Genomic DNA, 17,608 nt, shown 5'->3' with positions numbered 1-17,608 from the left:
AATGGAGATCCCCCCGACCTCAAGAAACTAATCACAGCAATTTAAAACAGCTATAGATAGGTAGCTTGAAGTATCATGATCTTGCTGTTTATTTCATGGATCCTGTGCCCTACCGAAGACATTTATAAAATCCAGTTGATGTTAGGATTCCACCACGAGCTAATTTACTGCATGTTGAGAGGTATTCGGAGTACATTTCTGCTCGAGAGACAGAACAATCTGGATTCACCTCAAAATGTGCATTCAACCTAAAAGAGGTGGAGATAGATTAAGTTATAAAATGCCCAAGTGCAGGATCCACATTCAATCCACATTTCCAAAAGAATCACATTTTACTTCTCCAACTTTATTATTTATCCTGGGTGCCTTAGCAAAAAGGGCACTCTAAAAGAGTATTTGGCCAAAGTAAATTTTGCTGGGACGACATATGTTATACTTTTGAAAAATAAGTCCAATAATGAAAAAAAAATGACAAAAGCTACAGAACAATTAAAAGGTATGAAAATGCATGAGCTATCCCTCTGTCTCTCTTTCCCTTGCTCGTCACCGACCCATCTCCTTCTCCTCCCACCTGTCAACACTTCCCCTGCCTGACCATCACTCTCCTCTCCTCCTGTCTACTATTCTTGATCACATAAAGAGGGCTCCAAAGGATACTTTTCAGGCCTTGTTGTGAGCTGACCAGTTTAAATTTGACAGGGTTAGGTTTGAACATGTAACCTGAAAAAGACCTGAAATTCTGGCTTAATGATTCTACTTTGGCCTGCTGATGTAAACAGCACTGAATAAAAGAGGTCGCACAGTTTAAGTCAAAGGGATGTACGTGCCTGTACGTGGTTGAAAAAGCTTAACATCCACATTACTTCTAAATTTTGTTTCCCTATTAGTTCACTTTTCTTATTGTTGTGAGAGAGATGCAATTCCACACATTGCTGTTAGAAGGAAGCTGTAACATTTTCTATCATGCAATGTTTACGTTGCAGTTTTGAGAGGACCAAGAAGCTACAGCACGAAACCAATGTACGAGGTTTCAGTGATGATTAGTCGTTGTGTCATTTTTTTTTCTTCAACTCTTGCATTTGGTGCTTCTGCTGGAGGGATGACCAATGGTCAGGGATGAATTAACACGACCAGACTTCATAGAAGGCAGGGCTTTGGAAAGACCTGAAAACTTTATCCAAGTTTAAGATGATGATATGGTAAAGTTTACCCAGCGGGAATGAGAAAAAGTGGCAAAGAGGGTGACAGACAGAAGCTTGAGTGAAGTGAAATGAAGGAAAATGGAAAGAAGGGGTTGGAGAAATCAAGATGAGAGAAAATCAATATGTGAACCACAGATCACAATCAAAATTTCAAGTTACTCAAAAGACAGGAAATCAAACATGGTAAACTTCAGAGTCACGGGGCTGTGGAGGGAGTGGGGTGGTTTAAATTATTCAAGTATGTATCTTTCTTGATAGACTGCAAACTCCTTGAGGGCAAGGATCATCTCTAGTAACTACACTCATAAATATCACTGATTGATTGCTTGAGATGTTAGATGAAAAATGGTAATTTAGAGAGGCAAAGAATCAGAGAGAGTATAAGAGTATAATCTTCCTAAAAGATGGCTCGGCCCATCGGTCTCCATTCCTCAAAACCCTTTGGAGATGCCCATCTCCCTTTGCATAGGACAAAGACCCTTCACCCTTGGTTTCAAGACTCCATGCCAGGTTTCTCCCTCTTATGCATTGGTTCGTTTCAACAACTACACTGGTAGCTGGCCCTCTTCGCTCTTCCTACACTCACCTTTAACTACTCTCTGGCCTCTGGCTCCTGACAAGGATCTCCTTCCCCTGAAAATCAATTAGGCCACCACTCTCCCCGTCTTCAAAACTCTCATATTTCAAAAAGCCTCTCCTAATGAAGTCCCAACATTCTACGTCAATATCAACCGACAGTCAGCTAGCCCTTTTGTATTTATAACCACCTTCGGTAATTTATGCCCACATGTATATTCAACATGTCCTTTGTTTTCAAAGGCACAACAGATGGCGAAGTTCACCTATGAGAACATTTGTGACTGAGAAGGCCTATTGGGGGGGGGGGGGGGCGGTCCATAGCCCTATTTTCACTGTGCAAACAAGAAGGCCACCCCTTGTTGTGCTGGCAAAATTTTGCAGCATTGGGTTCAGTTTTCTTTTTTGCCTCCTTGCCTTTCAATCTCCTTAGACATTTTAGCTACAAGAGAATGAGTCCTTTCTTGATAGCAGTATGTCCTGCTGGCCTTATCTCAACTGACGCCCAGTCTTTTGCTGGGGTGCAACTTTGTCTGAAGCTTTATTTTACTGTTTCTTTAAAACATTTCCACTGCTCTAACTTTGACTCTGGGGGACGAACTACATTCCGTAACTTTACTGTTCGTCATCCTATCTTAACATTTGATTCTTGATAAGCGTCACTGATGGAACTGCTCAAGGAGCCAGATAAGGTGCCTATAGAGGAGTCCAGATCTCACATCTATAGAGAAGACTGTACACCACTACAGTTCTGTAGGTTTTTAGTTTGGTCTTAAACCTGATATGCTATCAACATATTGTTTGACAGTCTCCCAACTGATTTGGTGGCTTTCTTGCTTCCATCTTCTACTTTCTTGTCTACCACGGTGCTGTTGGTCAGAGTGCCGCCTAGGTAACACAATTGGATGACAGCTTTGACCTCTGTGTTGCCAATACGAATTTTTGGTTGTGTATATGGCTTCCCTGGTGAAGGATGACACATCACCTCAATTTCCCTTAGACTTATTCATCAGTCCATTACACCTAGCTGATTCGAAGTCGATGATTATCATTTGCATGTCTTAATATTCACTCATACCTATCTGATCCAAGTTTTTCCTTCTGTTCACATGAATTGTAAATGATTTTATATGTATGTCGTTCCCACTAGATTTTAAACTTCTTTTAGAGGGAAAGTGGTTGTTTCTGTTGTACTTCCCCAAGTCCTTAGTACAGTGTTTTATATTCAAGCACTCAATAAAAATCATTGATATTTTAGTGCCAATTCACAAATTCACATTCATTTTTTGTATTAGCTTGTCATAATTTAGAAAATGGAAAAATTCGTAGTCAATATCCAATATCCAACAGGATGAAAAATTCAGGTTTTGTGGAGGCAGAGGCAAATAAAAAGAATAACAAAATCCTTCATTTCAATTCCGTGGATTTGCTTGAGGCTTCCTTGGAAAAGAACAGAGCCTTTCTAGGAAAATCCACTTCAAATTTATTTACAGGAATAAAAAGATAAAGAATGCCCACATATGGCCATTCTAGTTATACCATTTTTATGGCAAAATTAAATTTGAAATAAATGAGAGCTTTATTATGTTCTAGGAAAAGGAACACATCTAATTGGAGATATTTTCAAAGAGAGAAAATTCTGGTATTTTTCCTTTCCTATTTCTTTGGTGTTGGGCAGTTTCTGCATTATTCTTTCTTCATACGTGTAACTTTATTCACACACCCATATCTGGCCTTTATATTTAAAGATAGGGCCACTGACAGTGAAGTTAGTTTATGGGTACAAGGGGGACTGAAAAGACTGATAGTACTGACCACACCACGAACATATATAGAGATTGACCCTTGTACTGATGTGCTTGCTGTTAGCTTAACAACAAGCAAAAGACTAAAACATCTGGTCTGACAGATAAATTCAGTACCTTTCTTGTTTCTTCTTCTTAAAAAGGAAGCTTAATAGAACTTTGCCACTTACCACTGACAGGCAAACTTCTCACTGTCTATTTCCACTATTCCTGGAGGTGGAACAACATGCTGCCCTACAACTGTTCGGGAAGCTAAATAAAAAGGAACAATAAACACATTGGTTTAAACAATAATTATGATTTTTTTCTAAACAAAATCATCACACATTATAATTAAACTGAAAATCATATTCAGAATAATGAATAAAGCACTAATTGAACTAATGGGCAATAGGAAATAATACCTTTACTATGTGCACTGTTGAGAAAACAGCTTTAAGCATGTTGCAAAATCTTCTTAGGACACTAAGCACCTTTTAATCAAATTCCAGCTCACATTCACATGAAAAAATGTTCAAATACTAAAAAAGTCTAAACTTGAACCACAAAGTCCAACACTACACGAATACAAAATTTAAAAAAATTCTACCTAACGTATAGAAAAGATTTCACTCTGTTATACTTAGTATCTCCCTAGAACTAAATATAGATCTGCAGGACATGTATTCTACATTGGATTGGCTCAGTAACCAAAAAATGACAATGTTTTATGTAAAAATGAAATTATCGCACGAATAGTAGTGGAATAATAATGCTGGTATTTGTTAAGCGCTTACTATGAGAGCACTGTGCTAAGTGCTGGGGTAGATAGGGGGTAATCAGATAGTCGCACGTGGGGCTCACAGTCTTCATCCTCATTTTACAGATTAGGTAATGAGGCACAGAGGAGTGAAGTGACTTGCCCACAGTCACACAGCTGACAAGTGGCAGAGCTGGGATTCAAACCCTTGACCTCTGACTCCCAAGCCCGGGCTCTTTCCACTGAGCCACACTGCTTCAATGGAATCCATGGGTACTCTTCTCATTTTCAAATATGATAACACAGGGGCATTTTCCTTCACATCAAAATTCTGGCCAACATTCAATCATGGACACTCTCTTAAAGACATAACTTCAACTCACAGAGAATTATTTGTCTTCCCTCTGAATTAGTTCCGTGGTCTCATATGCCTAATCAGACTAAACTAAAGCCACTAAAATCTTCCATACCTTCGACCAACATTGCTATGGTGCCTAAGGGCCTTAGGGGTCTTGACTTCCTTGCTCATCACTTTTCTCTCTCATTTTGACATCAGCCTTCAAAAGGCTTAGTACAAACAATAATATTTAATGAATTTTGGGGTTACAACCTTATATGAATAGTTGCATTTCCTATAACATCCTCTGATGTGGGTATCAACTCCATAGGCCTGAAGGCCCCCAAGAGGGCAAAAACCATAGAGTTCTTTCACGTAGCCTTTAGGTAAAGCGGGCAGACTTAGCTAGCCTAGTCTACCTCATGGAGCCAAAAAATGGAAGTGGAGCAAAGCTCCATCTCCTGTCTCCTCTCAAGAGGGAAAAGAGGAAAGGAATCAGAGGGTGACATTGCGTGCCCTTTTCTGACCCATTCACCTCATTCCTGCCTCATGTGCCCGGATAGGCTTGGTATTTCCTGGGGAAGAGGTGAGTGTAAGAATTGGAAGGACATGGTACCGGCTTAAAAGCGTGTGGGGATTGGGCTCTGGGTCACTTGTCGGCCCAACCTTTCAACCAGGCTGCTGGTCGGAAACTTAAACCCCCATCACATCCCCAGAGAATTCTCCAGCTGCCTGGGAATAACAATAATAACGGTGGTATTTGTTAAGCGCTTACTATGTGCAAAGCACTGTTCTAAGCGCTGGGGGGATACAAGCTGATCAGGCTGTCCCACGTGGGGCTCACAGTTTTAATCCCCATTTTATAAATGAGGTAACTGAGGAACAGAGAAGTTAAATAACTTGCCCAAAGTCACACAGCTGGCAAGTGGAGAAGCCGGGATTAGAACCCATGACTTCTGATTCCCAAGCCTGGGCTCTTTCCATTGAGCCACGCTGCTTCAAAGGCTGGGAGGGAGTAAGGCAGGCCAAAGGCTGCCCTGACGGGAACTCAGAGCCTGGTGAAGGCAAGGAAGAATCACGGCAGCAACGATGAGTACCTTGACCTTCTTCATTCTTCCCCTCTTTCCTTTCCTCCTAGGCCACAAAAGTGAAAAGTTGGCCCTCGTCATCCCCCATAGTTTCAGAAGCCAAATCAGGCACTTTATTAAGCACTGGGGTGGATATAGGCAAATCGGGGTGGTTATGGTCCCTGTCCCACATGGGCTCAGAGTCTTAATCCCCATTTTATATATGAGGGAACTGAAGCACAGAGAAGTGAAGTGACTTGCCCAAGGACACACAGCAGATAAGTGGCGAAGCCAGGATTAGAATCCAGGCCTTTTGGACTCCCAGGACCATGCTCTATCCTCTAGGCCATGCTGCCTCCTACAATAACAGATCTATCTGACAGATGTAATAACAGGGAAGGCTGATCTTTTAAGTGGAAAGGAAAATTTAACCAAAGTCGTGTTTACCAAAGCGTACCATTAATGGCATAAAATATTTGTACATGTACATTGGGGAACTCTGTAATTATTAGATGATTATGTTGAATGAAAAACATAAAAACTTAGCTAAGTTGAAAAATTTCTTTTCCAGAGAGCCATATACATGGTTTCACAGTCAAAAAAAGAGAATACTTTAAAGACAATGGAATTCTGGAAAACAAACAGACCGGGCCTAAATGGAAGATTCCTGGGTTCTACCAACTCTGTCCACTATTCTCTGTGGACCTCTAACAAGCAACTTCTTGATTTTTCTCTATGTACCCAAAATGGAAATATGGCTATCAGAAGTAGTGTGGCCTGGTGGAAAAAGGGAAGGCCTTGGTTGGAGTCAGAGGACCGGGGTTCTAATTCTGGTCCTGCCACTTGTCTTCTCTGTGATCTTGGGCAAGCCACTTAACTTTTCTGTGCCTCAGTTTCCTCATCTGTAATATGGGAATTCAATGCCTCTCCTCCCCATCTCCTGCCCCCTTCCCCCTCACAACCACCTTAGATTGTGAGCCCTCTGTGTGACAGACACTGTGTCTGACCTGATTATCTTGTATCCGATTAGCGTGCTTGGCACATGTTCATACTTAAATACTACAATTATCATCATCTTCCTCAGGCAGATAACATGAACACTAATGGGATTTTTGGGAACCTGGTTCTTTCTTGATGGGGGAAAACAGCTATCAAAAAACCAAGGGGCACAATTATATTCTCCTTCTCCATCCCTCCCATTTACAGGGGGGTAGAACTTTGGGCCACCTTAGAAGCAACACAAAGAGTCCAAGGAGAGACTGTGAAAGGCAGGAAAGAAACAAAGGCTGGCCGTTCCCCAGCTCTGCAGCTCTGAGGGTGTGTGGTTTTGCACTCTCTGAGGCTAAAACAGGTGAAATAAGTTCACCATACCTAAAGCACGTTTAGTACAATACAGACTGTGCTAGCTAGGTAAAACAAAAAGCTTGGTTTTAATTCTCTGAAGTCCACTTTACCATAAAGAAACCTGAAAGTAAGATGTAAGTTTCTGACCTGTCAAAACTAAAGAAATGCTTTTGCATAAAGTGTAAGTCCCATTCACCCTCCTTCATCTCTGCTAACATTTTGAGAAATCTAGGTGATCAGGGGAACTTTCAACCTGGTCCTCGCTGCCTACCTGCACTAATAACCAATCTCTTTCTAACAAAACAATCACATGCTTCACTTTTTTACTCAAAAACCTCTCTAAGGCTCCCCAATCCTTCTTGTAGTAGGCAAAGAGTCCTAGTCACTTGCTTTTAAATTCTCCATCTACTGGCTCCCTCGTACCTACCACCTCTCTTCTCCAATAACCATCTAACATGTGCTCTCTGTGCCTCCCAAATGAACCCCCTCACTGTATCCTAGCTTTCACCTTTCCCTAAAACCTTTCCCCAGGCTTGGGATGCCCTCAGTTTAGAGAAACCACAAACCTTCCCTCCTGTGAGCCCATCTCCTCCAAGAAGCCTTCTCAGATTAATTCTCCCACCTTCCCGGCCATGTCATCCTACCACCCACTTTCACGATTCCTGTCTGTTTAATTATTGGTTACTGATACCTATTTATCTGTGACTCTTATCAAAATCTCTTACCTAACTTTTCATTCCTGTATGTCCTGTCACTTAGTCTACAGTTTTCCCCATAATACGATGACGATGATATCAAGATGGTTATAAACCAAATACTAACCTGGGACTGCTGCCCCATGGGCTGGTGACTGGGCGTGCTCCGCAGCCTGTGGCCTGATTTCCGATAAAACTTGGTGGTTGGTGCTTTGATGTTCAATGAGTTTTACTGCACTAAGTGCTTCAGGTCCGAACATCTGGATGTCCATAGAAACCAGGCAAACTAGCATATCTATAACATTCAAAATTGAAATGCATTTTCAAAAGTGATCACTACAGTATCCATCATCACACATTTGTATGGACTAATCCCATCTCATCTACAAAAGTGAAAAAGGAGGGTGCTCTAGAATTTTACAACAATCACCAGGTTTATCCGATGCCAGATACTTATAAAATCTGGCCTCAACATCTTAAAATAGACTTCGAACTTGAACTGTCAACACGATAAATCAGCTTCTTAAACCTTTAAACCCTTTTCTTTGTAGATTTTGGCTGTCTCACCTATGCTCTTGTCGACTTTTGCTATCTTTGTGCAAGCCACATCCCCCATTTCTGTGAGCATATATAGCACCTCAAGAGTTGAGATTACAAGCAGCACATCAGGTAAAGTGAGATGACAAATTATCTCTCTGTATGATTCCTGATCCACATATTCACAAATTAGAACACCATTATCTTCAGCTTTGCAGAGATTTCCCAAAATTTCCATGCCTGAAAAACAAGTGAAAACGTGGTTTGAGAATATTTCACACTGACCTTTTGAAGGAAAGCCAGAAATTTGACTAAGAGCTTACCCCTCATTTTTAAGAACCTATCCCTCGACATTAAGCATTTTGTAACAGTATGAAACATTAGATGTGTCGTTTTGAAGTCAACAGGATCCAATAGAAGCTAAATTAAAAAACAGAAACCACAAATTAGACTTCTCTCTGTATTATATTGCATCTGAATTTATTAATCTCACAAAGAAAATACTCAGAATTTCTTGAATGTTATGGACTACTGCCTGACTAAATTGTAAATGTCATTTCATTTTAAACTTCTCTATGTAATTCTGAACTAATATCTCTTCATTCTTTCCATGGGAAGCATTACACAAATTCTGCTCCCCCACCCCCATTTCTGAAGTAAAGAATATCTAAACAATCACAATTTTCTATTCCATATCAGCTTAGCACTGATCTTTATTACAACTGTAGCACAAGAGTTAAAAAAAAAAAGCTTGAAAACTCTAAAAATGAATTTAGCTTGGGAAGTATTACCACATAGAAAGGATATTTAAGTATTTTAATTATATAGTTCCTTACCTCTGCGGCAATATTTCCTAATGTGTCAAGTCCCAACTGTCTTAAAGAAATAAAATGACTATGGGCAGAGAGTAACAGGAAACGAAGACAGGTACGATTAGCTGCCAAAAGTTTAACATTGCCCTCTTCAAAAGAAAGATTTCTCAAAATCACTGCAATCTGAAGTACCCGCTGTCCTTCAATATCATTAATGCCTAGCTTGCGAGGTGGATGAAATAGAGATTCCCAAATCCATTCTTGTGATGTACCTTCTGCAACAGAAAATACTAATTTTGATTATTTGGCTTCATTTTGCTTAATGAAACGAATTCAATCATTTTACGCTAGCTAGCTCACCTGGAGATTTGTTTCGGTCAGAAATGAGGTCACGTACTTCATTATCGTCCACAATATCCTTCCAAAACTGCAAATAGGTTTAAAACGTTACTTTTGAATTTCTAAAATGATTACTTCTACTGGTGATACATTGCTTCTACTACTGTAAAATATTCACACACAGAAATATCCTGTTAACGATTTTATGCTTCCTATTCTCAAGAAGTAGCATTCTAAGGACGGACTTACCAAAAAGAAGCACTTCTTCTTTTCTTTCATGCTGAAATCAATACTATCAAACACACTATTTAGGGTTTTGTTGATATTCCCACGATTTAGCATCTAACAACAGCATTTAGCAATAGCACTGACAGGCAGCATGGCTTAGTGGAAAGAGCACAGGACGGGGTCAGGAGACCCAGGTTCGAGTCCGGGCTCCGCCATGTGCCAGCATTGTGACCTTGGACAAGTCGTTTGACCTCTCTGGGATTCCAATTCCTCATTTATAAAATGGGGAAAAAAATACCGGTTCTCTTTTCTTTTGAGACTGTGAATCCTGTGGGTCAGATATTTTGTTCCATTTAATTATTTTTTATGAACTTCATGTTTAACACGGTACCTGGCACATAAGTGGAGGGCTTAATAAATACTATTATTATTTCAGAACTTCTTTCTAAACGTCTCTTCTCTGAAGAAACAAAACATTATCTTCATTACCTATATTTGTTTAGCTCATTCACACTACCCTTCCTTCCTATAAAAGTTACAACCTGTCTTTGTTGCTTTCTTAAAGTTTGATCATACCAGCAGATTATACTTGGGAGAAAATCCAAAACTTTTGTGCGAGACCCATTTCTTTTTATTTGGCTATGATATTCCCACAGATCACTGAGATGGTAATATAATTCAGCATTTTAAAAGAGTGGTAAAGATGCATAAATGGTGGTTATGGAACAGTTTGAAAAACAATTTTTAAGGTGAAAAGTAGTCATCTAAATAATGTTGTATGGTGTAAGTGCCTTACAATATTTATGATTACTGTATAGTTTCATTTCATTCCACTGAAATGAAATTGTATAGGAAAATTAATAAAACAAGAAATTTAAATAAACAAGACTGAAATTCCCAGGCCTGAAGACTAACCATAAATTTATTATTTTTTTCAAAATAAGCTTTCCAGATGAAAGGCTATGATATTCCTTCCTTGACCCGCATTGTAATATTGTTTAAATGTGACTCACGGGAAAGGGATCAGACAGTAAACTTAAAATGAATTCCTTTTGATCAAAATACTGTATATTTTATCATTTGGGCAAAGAGCACATTTACATTTTAATACTATAACCAATATTTGTTGTTACAATTAATTACTGGTTGGCAGGGTTTGATTTTCCAAAATAATTTTTACCACAAAAACCTATATTCAAGTCCTTTAGAGTAGTAGTTGTATTTAGTAACTGTATTTTGAATTGGTCATTTTTTATTTCAAGGTGCCACAAAATACCTCCTACTCTCTGTTTACATATCCCCTGGCACAGAGTTGTGGTAATACTATCACAGATTATATAAAAACAAGTGCATCTACTTATTACATTAAAGTAACAAGAAGCAGAGTGACCTAGTGGACAGAATATAGGCCTGGGAGTCAGGGGACCTTGAGTTCTAATACTGGTTCCACTATTTCCCTGCCATGTGACACTGGGTAAGTGACAATTTCTGCATCTCAGTTTCCTCATCTGTAAAATGGTGATGAAATGCCTGACCTCCCTCCTACTTAGATTGTGAGCCCCATTTAGGGTAGGGACTGTGCTTGACCTACTTCAGTCCCTTGTACAGTGTCTGTCACATTGCAGATGCCTAAAAGCCTGCCCTCCCTATATTTCCCAGCAATGTAGACATCGTTACCCTACCTGTCTCACAAACCCGTAATCTTGGTATTATGCTACCCATACATTCAATCTGCAACCAAATCCTGTCAGTATTACCTTCGCAACATCCTAACATCCACCCTTTCTACTCCATCCATATAGAGAAGCAGCGTGGCTCAGTGGAAAGAGCCCGGGCTTGGGAGTCAGAGGTCATGGGCTCAAATCCCGGCTCTGTCACTTGTCAGCTGTGTGACTGTGGGCAAGTCACTTCACTTCTCTGTGCCTCAGTTCCCTCATCTGTAAAATGGGGTTTAACTGTGAGCCTCATGTGGGACAACCTGATTACCCTGTATCTTCCCCAGCGCTTAGGCCAGTGCTCTGCACATAGTAAGCACTTAAATAAATACCAACATTATAATTATTACTTATGATGATGCAAGCAATTATCATAATGACTATGGAATCAGCCTCCTCGTGACCTCCCTGCCTCCTGTCTCTCCCCACTCCAGTCCGCACTTCACCCTCCTGCCCGGATCGTTTTTCTAAAAGAAAAAAAGGTCAGTCTATGTCACCCCTCTCAGGAACCCGCAGGGGTTGCCTATCCATCTCTGCATCAAATGGAAATTCCTTCCCACTGCCTTTAAAGCACTGTATCAGCTCACCCCCTACTACCATGCCTCATTGATTTTCTTCTACAATTCAGCCTCGACGTTCGGCTCCTCCAATATCAACATACTCATTGTAACTGATCTTGTCAATCTGACCGCCAGCAACTGGCCCACCTCCTCCTTCTGGCCTGGAACTCCCTCTCCTTCACATATGCCAGACCACCACTCTGTCCACATTGAAAGCGCTGTTAAATATCATATCTCCTCCAAGAGGCCTTCCTCGACTAAGCTCTCATTTCCCCTACTCCCTCTGCCTTCTGGATCACTTATGCACTTAGATCTGTACCCTTTAAACATTTGATATTCACCCCACTCTCAGTCCCACAGCACATATATATACATTTGTAATTTAGTTTAATGTCTGTCACCCCCTCTATAGTGCAAACTCCCCAGAGCTTAGAACAGTTGCTCGGCACAAAGTAAGCACTTAACAAATACCATCATTATTATTACTACTATAAGCGGGTAACATGTCTCCCAACTCAACTGCACTGTAGAAACACCTATAATGAGCAAAACACCATAGGTTAGACACAGTCCCTGTGCACTGTACTCTCTCGTTTGGCCTCCACCGAAACTGCCCTCTCAAAGGTCACCAATGATCTTCTTGCCAAATCCAATGACCTCTCCTCCATCATAATCCTCCTTGGACACTGTGGATCACCCCTTTCTACTAGAAACATGATCTAACCTCGGCTTCTCTGACACTGTTCTCTCCTGGTTCTCTGGCCACTCATTCTCAGTCTCTTTGGCAGGATCCTCCTCTGCCTCCCACCTCCGAACTTTGGGAGTCCCTCAAGGCTCATTTCTGGTATTCTTCATCTTCACCCATTCTCTTGGAGAACTCACTACCTTCCAAGCCTTCAACTATCACCTCTAAACAGCTGATTCCCAAATCTACATCCTAGGTCCTGATTTCTCTCCTTCTCTGCAGTTTCACATTTCCTCCTGCCTTCAGGACGTCTCTAACTTGGATGTCCCGCTAACACCACCAACTTAACATGTCCAAAACGGAACGCCTCATCTTTCAATCCTAACCCCAATCCTCTCCATCTTTCCCATCACTGTAGACCAGTCGTTGCCCAAGCCCCCGACATCGAACGGAAACTCCTTACCATCCCCTTTAAAGCACTCATTCAGCTTGCACCCTCCTACCTCACCGATCTCCTACTACAGCCCAGTTTGAGACACATCAATTCATCTAGCGCCAATCTACTCATTATGCCGTTAACTCATCTATCTTGCTGCCGAGTCCTTGCCCACATCCTCTTTCTGGCCTGGAACTCCCTCCCTCCCTTCATCTTATCTATTCTCTCTCTCTCTCTCTCTCCATCTCCCAACCTCCCCCTGCCCCCCCATCTATCTATATCTCTACATACCAAGCCACCATTCTCCCCACCTTCAAAGACATATTAAGGTCACATCTCCTCCAAGAGGCCTTGCCCAAATTAACCCCCTTTTCCCTGACCCTCTCCCTTCTGTGTCTTCTATGCACTTGGATCTTCACCTTTTAAGCACTTGGTAGTCACCGCGAGCTCAACCTTACATCGTTTTTGTACATATCTGTAAATTACTTATTTATATTAATGCCTGCCTTCCCCTCTAGACTGTAAATGCGTTGTGGTCAGGGAGCGTGTTTACCAACTCTGTTGTACTGTACTACCCCAAGCACTTAATGTAGTGCTCTGCACACGGTAAGTGCTCAATAAATACCATGGATTAATTTTTTATGGTATTTGTTGAGCACTTACTATGGGCCAGCCACTGTAAGAAGTGCTGGAGAAGATACAAGATAAATGGGTTGGACTTAGTCTTTGTCCCTCACAGGGCATAAAGTCTCAATCTCCATTTTACAGATGATGTAACTGAGGCACAAAGAAGCTACTTGTCTAAGATCACATAGACGACAAATGGCAGCATCACCGTCCTCCTGTATCACAAGCTTGTAACCACAGCGTTATCCTCGATTCATCTCTCTCATTCAACCCACATATTCGATCTGTCATCAAATCCTGGTGGGTCTACATTCACAACATTGCTAAAATTTGCCTGTTCCTCTCCATCCCAACTGCTGTTAGGCTGACTCAAGCACTTCAGCACTTAGAACAGTGTTTGGCACATAAGTGCTTAACAAATACCATCGTCATTATTATTATTGTCCTCCCGGCCTCCTACCCCTCCCCACTCCAGTTCTTATTTCCCTTGTTACCGGATCGTTTTTCTAAAAACATTTTCAATCCATGACTCCCCAGTCCTCAAGAATCTCCAGTGGTTGCTCATCCACTGCCTCAACAAACAGAAACTCCTGACCGTTGGCTTTAAAGTGTACAATCACCTTGCCCTATCTTATCCTACCTCGCTGATTTCCTACCACAACACGACACACTCACTTCATTCCTCTAACACCAACCTACTCACTGTACCTTGATCTCGTCTTTCTCACTGCCTATCCCTCGCCCATGTCCTACCTCTGATCTTGAACTCCCTCCCCATTAGTATCTGACAGACCATCACTCTCCCCTCTGTTAAAGCCGTATTAAAATCACTTCTCCTCCGAGAGGCCTTCCTCGACCAAGCCATTTCACCTACTCTCTCCTCTATGTCACCTCTGCCCTTGGATTTGTACCCTATAAGCACTTGATATTCAACCCACTCTCTGACCCATAGCACTAATGTACATATCTGTAATTTATTTTGATGTCTGTCTCCCTCTCTAGACTATAAGCTCCTTGTGGGCAGGGAACACATCTACCAACTCTGCTATATTTTACTCTCCTAAGCGCATAGAACATTGTTCTACACATAAGGGCTCAATAAATACCAGTGATTGATTAAGTGATTTGCTATTGTCGTCAGGCACTCAATCAGCAATCATCTCCTATCATCATCTACTATAATCTAATTAGCCCACTTCACTTTCTATAGCTCAATCCTGTGTATCCCACTGCCGACCCCTTGCCTGTGTCCTCTCTTGGGGCTGAATCTCCTTCCCCTGCGCTAGACTATAAGCTTGTTTTAGACAAGGATTATGTCTGGGTTATATTTATATTGTACTTTCCCAAGGACTTGGTACAATGCTCTGCTCACATAAGTGCTCAATCATTACGACTGACTGACTTCCCTGCAAATCTAACAGTTCACTACTTACTCCAACTTTGAAACCCTCCTAAAATAATACCTTTAACCAGAGGCCTTCCCTAAATAAGTCCTCATTTCCCCATCCTTTCTGCCCACTGTTTCACCTGTGCACTTGGCTGTGTATCCCTTTGATGTCTCACCCCAGCCTCACAGCACTAATATACATATCCTTAAAATCTACTATTTCCCAAACCTATAATTTATTTTAATGTTTGTTTCCCCCTGTAGATTCTAAGCTCCTTGTGGGCAGGGATCATGTCTATCAACTCTACTGTAATGTACTTTTCCAAGCGCTTCATACAATACTCTGCCTGTGTAAGTGCTCGATAAATACCAATTATACATCGTTATAAATAATGATCGATAGCAAGGAGGCTGGTTGATAACCAGGAAATCTCATACAGTGAAGGGATCAGTTCTCCAGAGCTGGGTCTTCCTATATTGCCACCTCTCCCACTGAGATTCTGCTATCCTATCCATCTACCTGCGGCAGGTCTCTTAGGCTAGTTTATATTTGCGGTCTTTAAATCCTAGCAGTTTTCAAAATTTCCTAAAAGGGAAGCAAAATGAACCATAGTGATCCATTACCTTAATTTTTAAAAACAAATGAGTAAAGTGAAATAAATAAGAAACTAATCACCAAATGGAATTTCTGACTTTACACTGAGTGCTGAGGTGAATGAAAGAATCGAAGCTCCTGGCAGAAACAGATAGATTTCTTTCTTACAAGTTATACTATTCCAAAAATGGTGAGTACTGAATAGAGAATTGTAGACAGAAAAGGAGAGCCATTCCAAAAATGGTGAGTACTGAATAGTCCGAACCATTCAGAGAATTGTAGACAGAAAAGAAGAGCCATGAGAATAATAATAATAATGTTGGGATTTGTTAAGTGCTTACTATGTGCAGAGCACTGTTCTAAGCGCTGGGGGAGATACAGGGTCATCAGGTTGTCCCACGTGAGGCTCAGAGTTAATCCCCATTTTACAGATGAGGTAACTGAGGCACAGAGAAGTTAAGTGACTTGCCCACAGTCACACAGCTAAGTGGCAGAGCTGGGCTTCGAACCCATGACCTCTAACTCCCAAGCCCGGGCTCTTTCCACTGAGCCACGCTGCTTCTAAACCTAACAATATTTAAGTGATTGAGTTTTTCACCAATCGTACAAACCCAGGGCTTTGAATTTCTTATTATTCAGCTTATTAGAAACTGAAAAAAATGCACAAAAATAAAATAACGGAGTTAAACAATTCCCGAGGAAAGCAATGAGATGCTAATAAATGTACAGCCTTAGGTTTTATTCTATTTCAAAAATATTTTTCTACATGCAACTTGCTTATGAATCTGAACATTTTTACTTTCACAGAAAACATGACAGAAGATTCAAATCATTAGTGTAAAAGACAGAGGTCACCAAAAATGGCAATAATGCCACCAAAAAAGAAAGACTAAGAAAATGAAGCAAGGCATAGTTTTGACACTACATAAAACAATGGTGCATCCATACACTTGAAATAGTTTGGAAACCTCATCAAAGGAGGGATACAACATAGCTGAGAAAGTGTGAGAGAAGAGTAACCCAGAAGACTGAGGGGGATACGAGGGTGTCTGCATTAGCACAGGCAAGTGTTTAAGAACTCTGAGTTTGGAAATTTGAAAGCCGACAGGGAACATCTTTGAAGATTTAAAAAAAAATATGAAGGGGATGGACATAGTGAACATAGAGAAGTTCACAAAATCCCAGAGCAAGATAAGGAAGCAGCTATGGAAGCTTTAAGGTCATTTTAAATTTTTTTTCCTTCTCTTCATTTCCAAAAGGGAATCTCATAAGGGGTGGTAAGCATGGAATGTGTATTTACAGGATGCTACCCAACCTGAAATATCAATAGGTTGAAAGGAGTTTGGATGAAACGCTGGACGGAAGGCCCAAAATGGGGAATAAGGTGCCAGATGAGGATACAAGGGGAAAAGAAAGGATGTTAGATTAGGCATGTTCTCATCTGTTAAGATCTCTTGAGGAGGGCAACAACTGCCACACATTGTTCTTCTAAAGTTTAAGACTGCCACATTAAAGACACAATATATTGGCACGATAAATCTTCAATAAGCCAGGAATGGCATATATGCTATTTCCTAAATTAACTCCTCAAAGGACAGCCTTCAGTTATTCTTCACCACGGCACATTAAATCATTACTCTTTCTGATCTGATTTTAACTTTGGGATTGGGAGTGGTGGCAAGGGAAGCTTAACTCAGCTTCTCTGAAAAAAAGACTTCAGGAAATTATTTTTGAAGTTAATAGTGATATTGGATATCAACTAAATTGATAAATGCCATTCTCTATCCATTTCTAAAAAAAAAATACAACAACATACTGTACCACATAATTTGTCTGCAAGACACTAAATAAATACATGAAGATGATGATGAATTTAATTATTCTCAGCACAAACTATATTTTCTGGTTTCAAAGGCTAAGCC

The 17,608-nt window shown here is 40.7% G+C and overlaps 1 protein-coding gene across 2 annotated transcripts in view; it reads right to left on the bottom strand.

The window, feature by feature from the left end:
• Window positions 1-17,608, bottom strand: part of ARID2 (AT-rich interaction domain 2) — a 187,294-nt gene that overhangs the window by 49,974 nt on the left and 119,712 nt on the right. Inside the window, exons 7-13 of one of the 2 annotated variants that reach the window (XM_029049784.2) lie at window positions 9,475-9,541; window positions 9,139-9,404; window positions 8,626-8,722; window positions 8,333-8,542; window positions 7,893-8,060; window positions 3,754-3,835; window positions 114-248 (exon numbers count right to left, since the gene is read on the bottom strand). In XM_029049784.2, coding sequence (XP_028905617.1) covers window positions 114-248; window positions 3,754-3,835; window positions 7,893-8,060; window positions 8,333-8,542; window positions 8,626-8,722; window positions 9,139-9,404; window positions 9,475-9,541 — 1,025 coding nt within the window. The remainder of the gene's footprint in view (window positions 1-113; window positions 249-3,753; window positions 3,836-7,892; window positions 8,061-8,332; window positions 8,543-8,625; window positions 8,723-9,138; window positions 9,405-9,474; window positions 9,542-17,608) is intronic. The other variant, XM_029049792.2, reaches the window with a different exon arrangement.

Source organism: Ornithorhynchus anatinus, chromosome 2 (genome assembly GCF_004115215.2).
Source record: "Ornithorhynchus anatinus isolate Pmale09 chromosome 2, mOrnAna1.pri.v4, whole genome shotgun sequence".
In the NCBI taxonomy this organism is placed as follows: domain Eukaryota; kingdom Metazoa; phylum Chordata; class Mammalia; order Monotremata; family Ornithorhynchidae; genus Ornithorhynchus; species Ornithorhynchus anatinus.
This window is presented reverse-complemented; position numbering and strand designations above follow the sequence as displayed.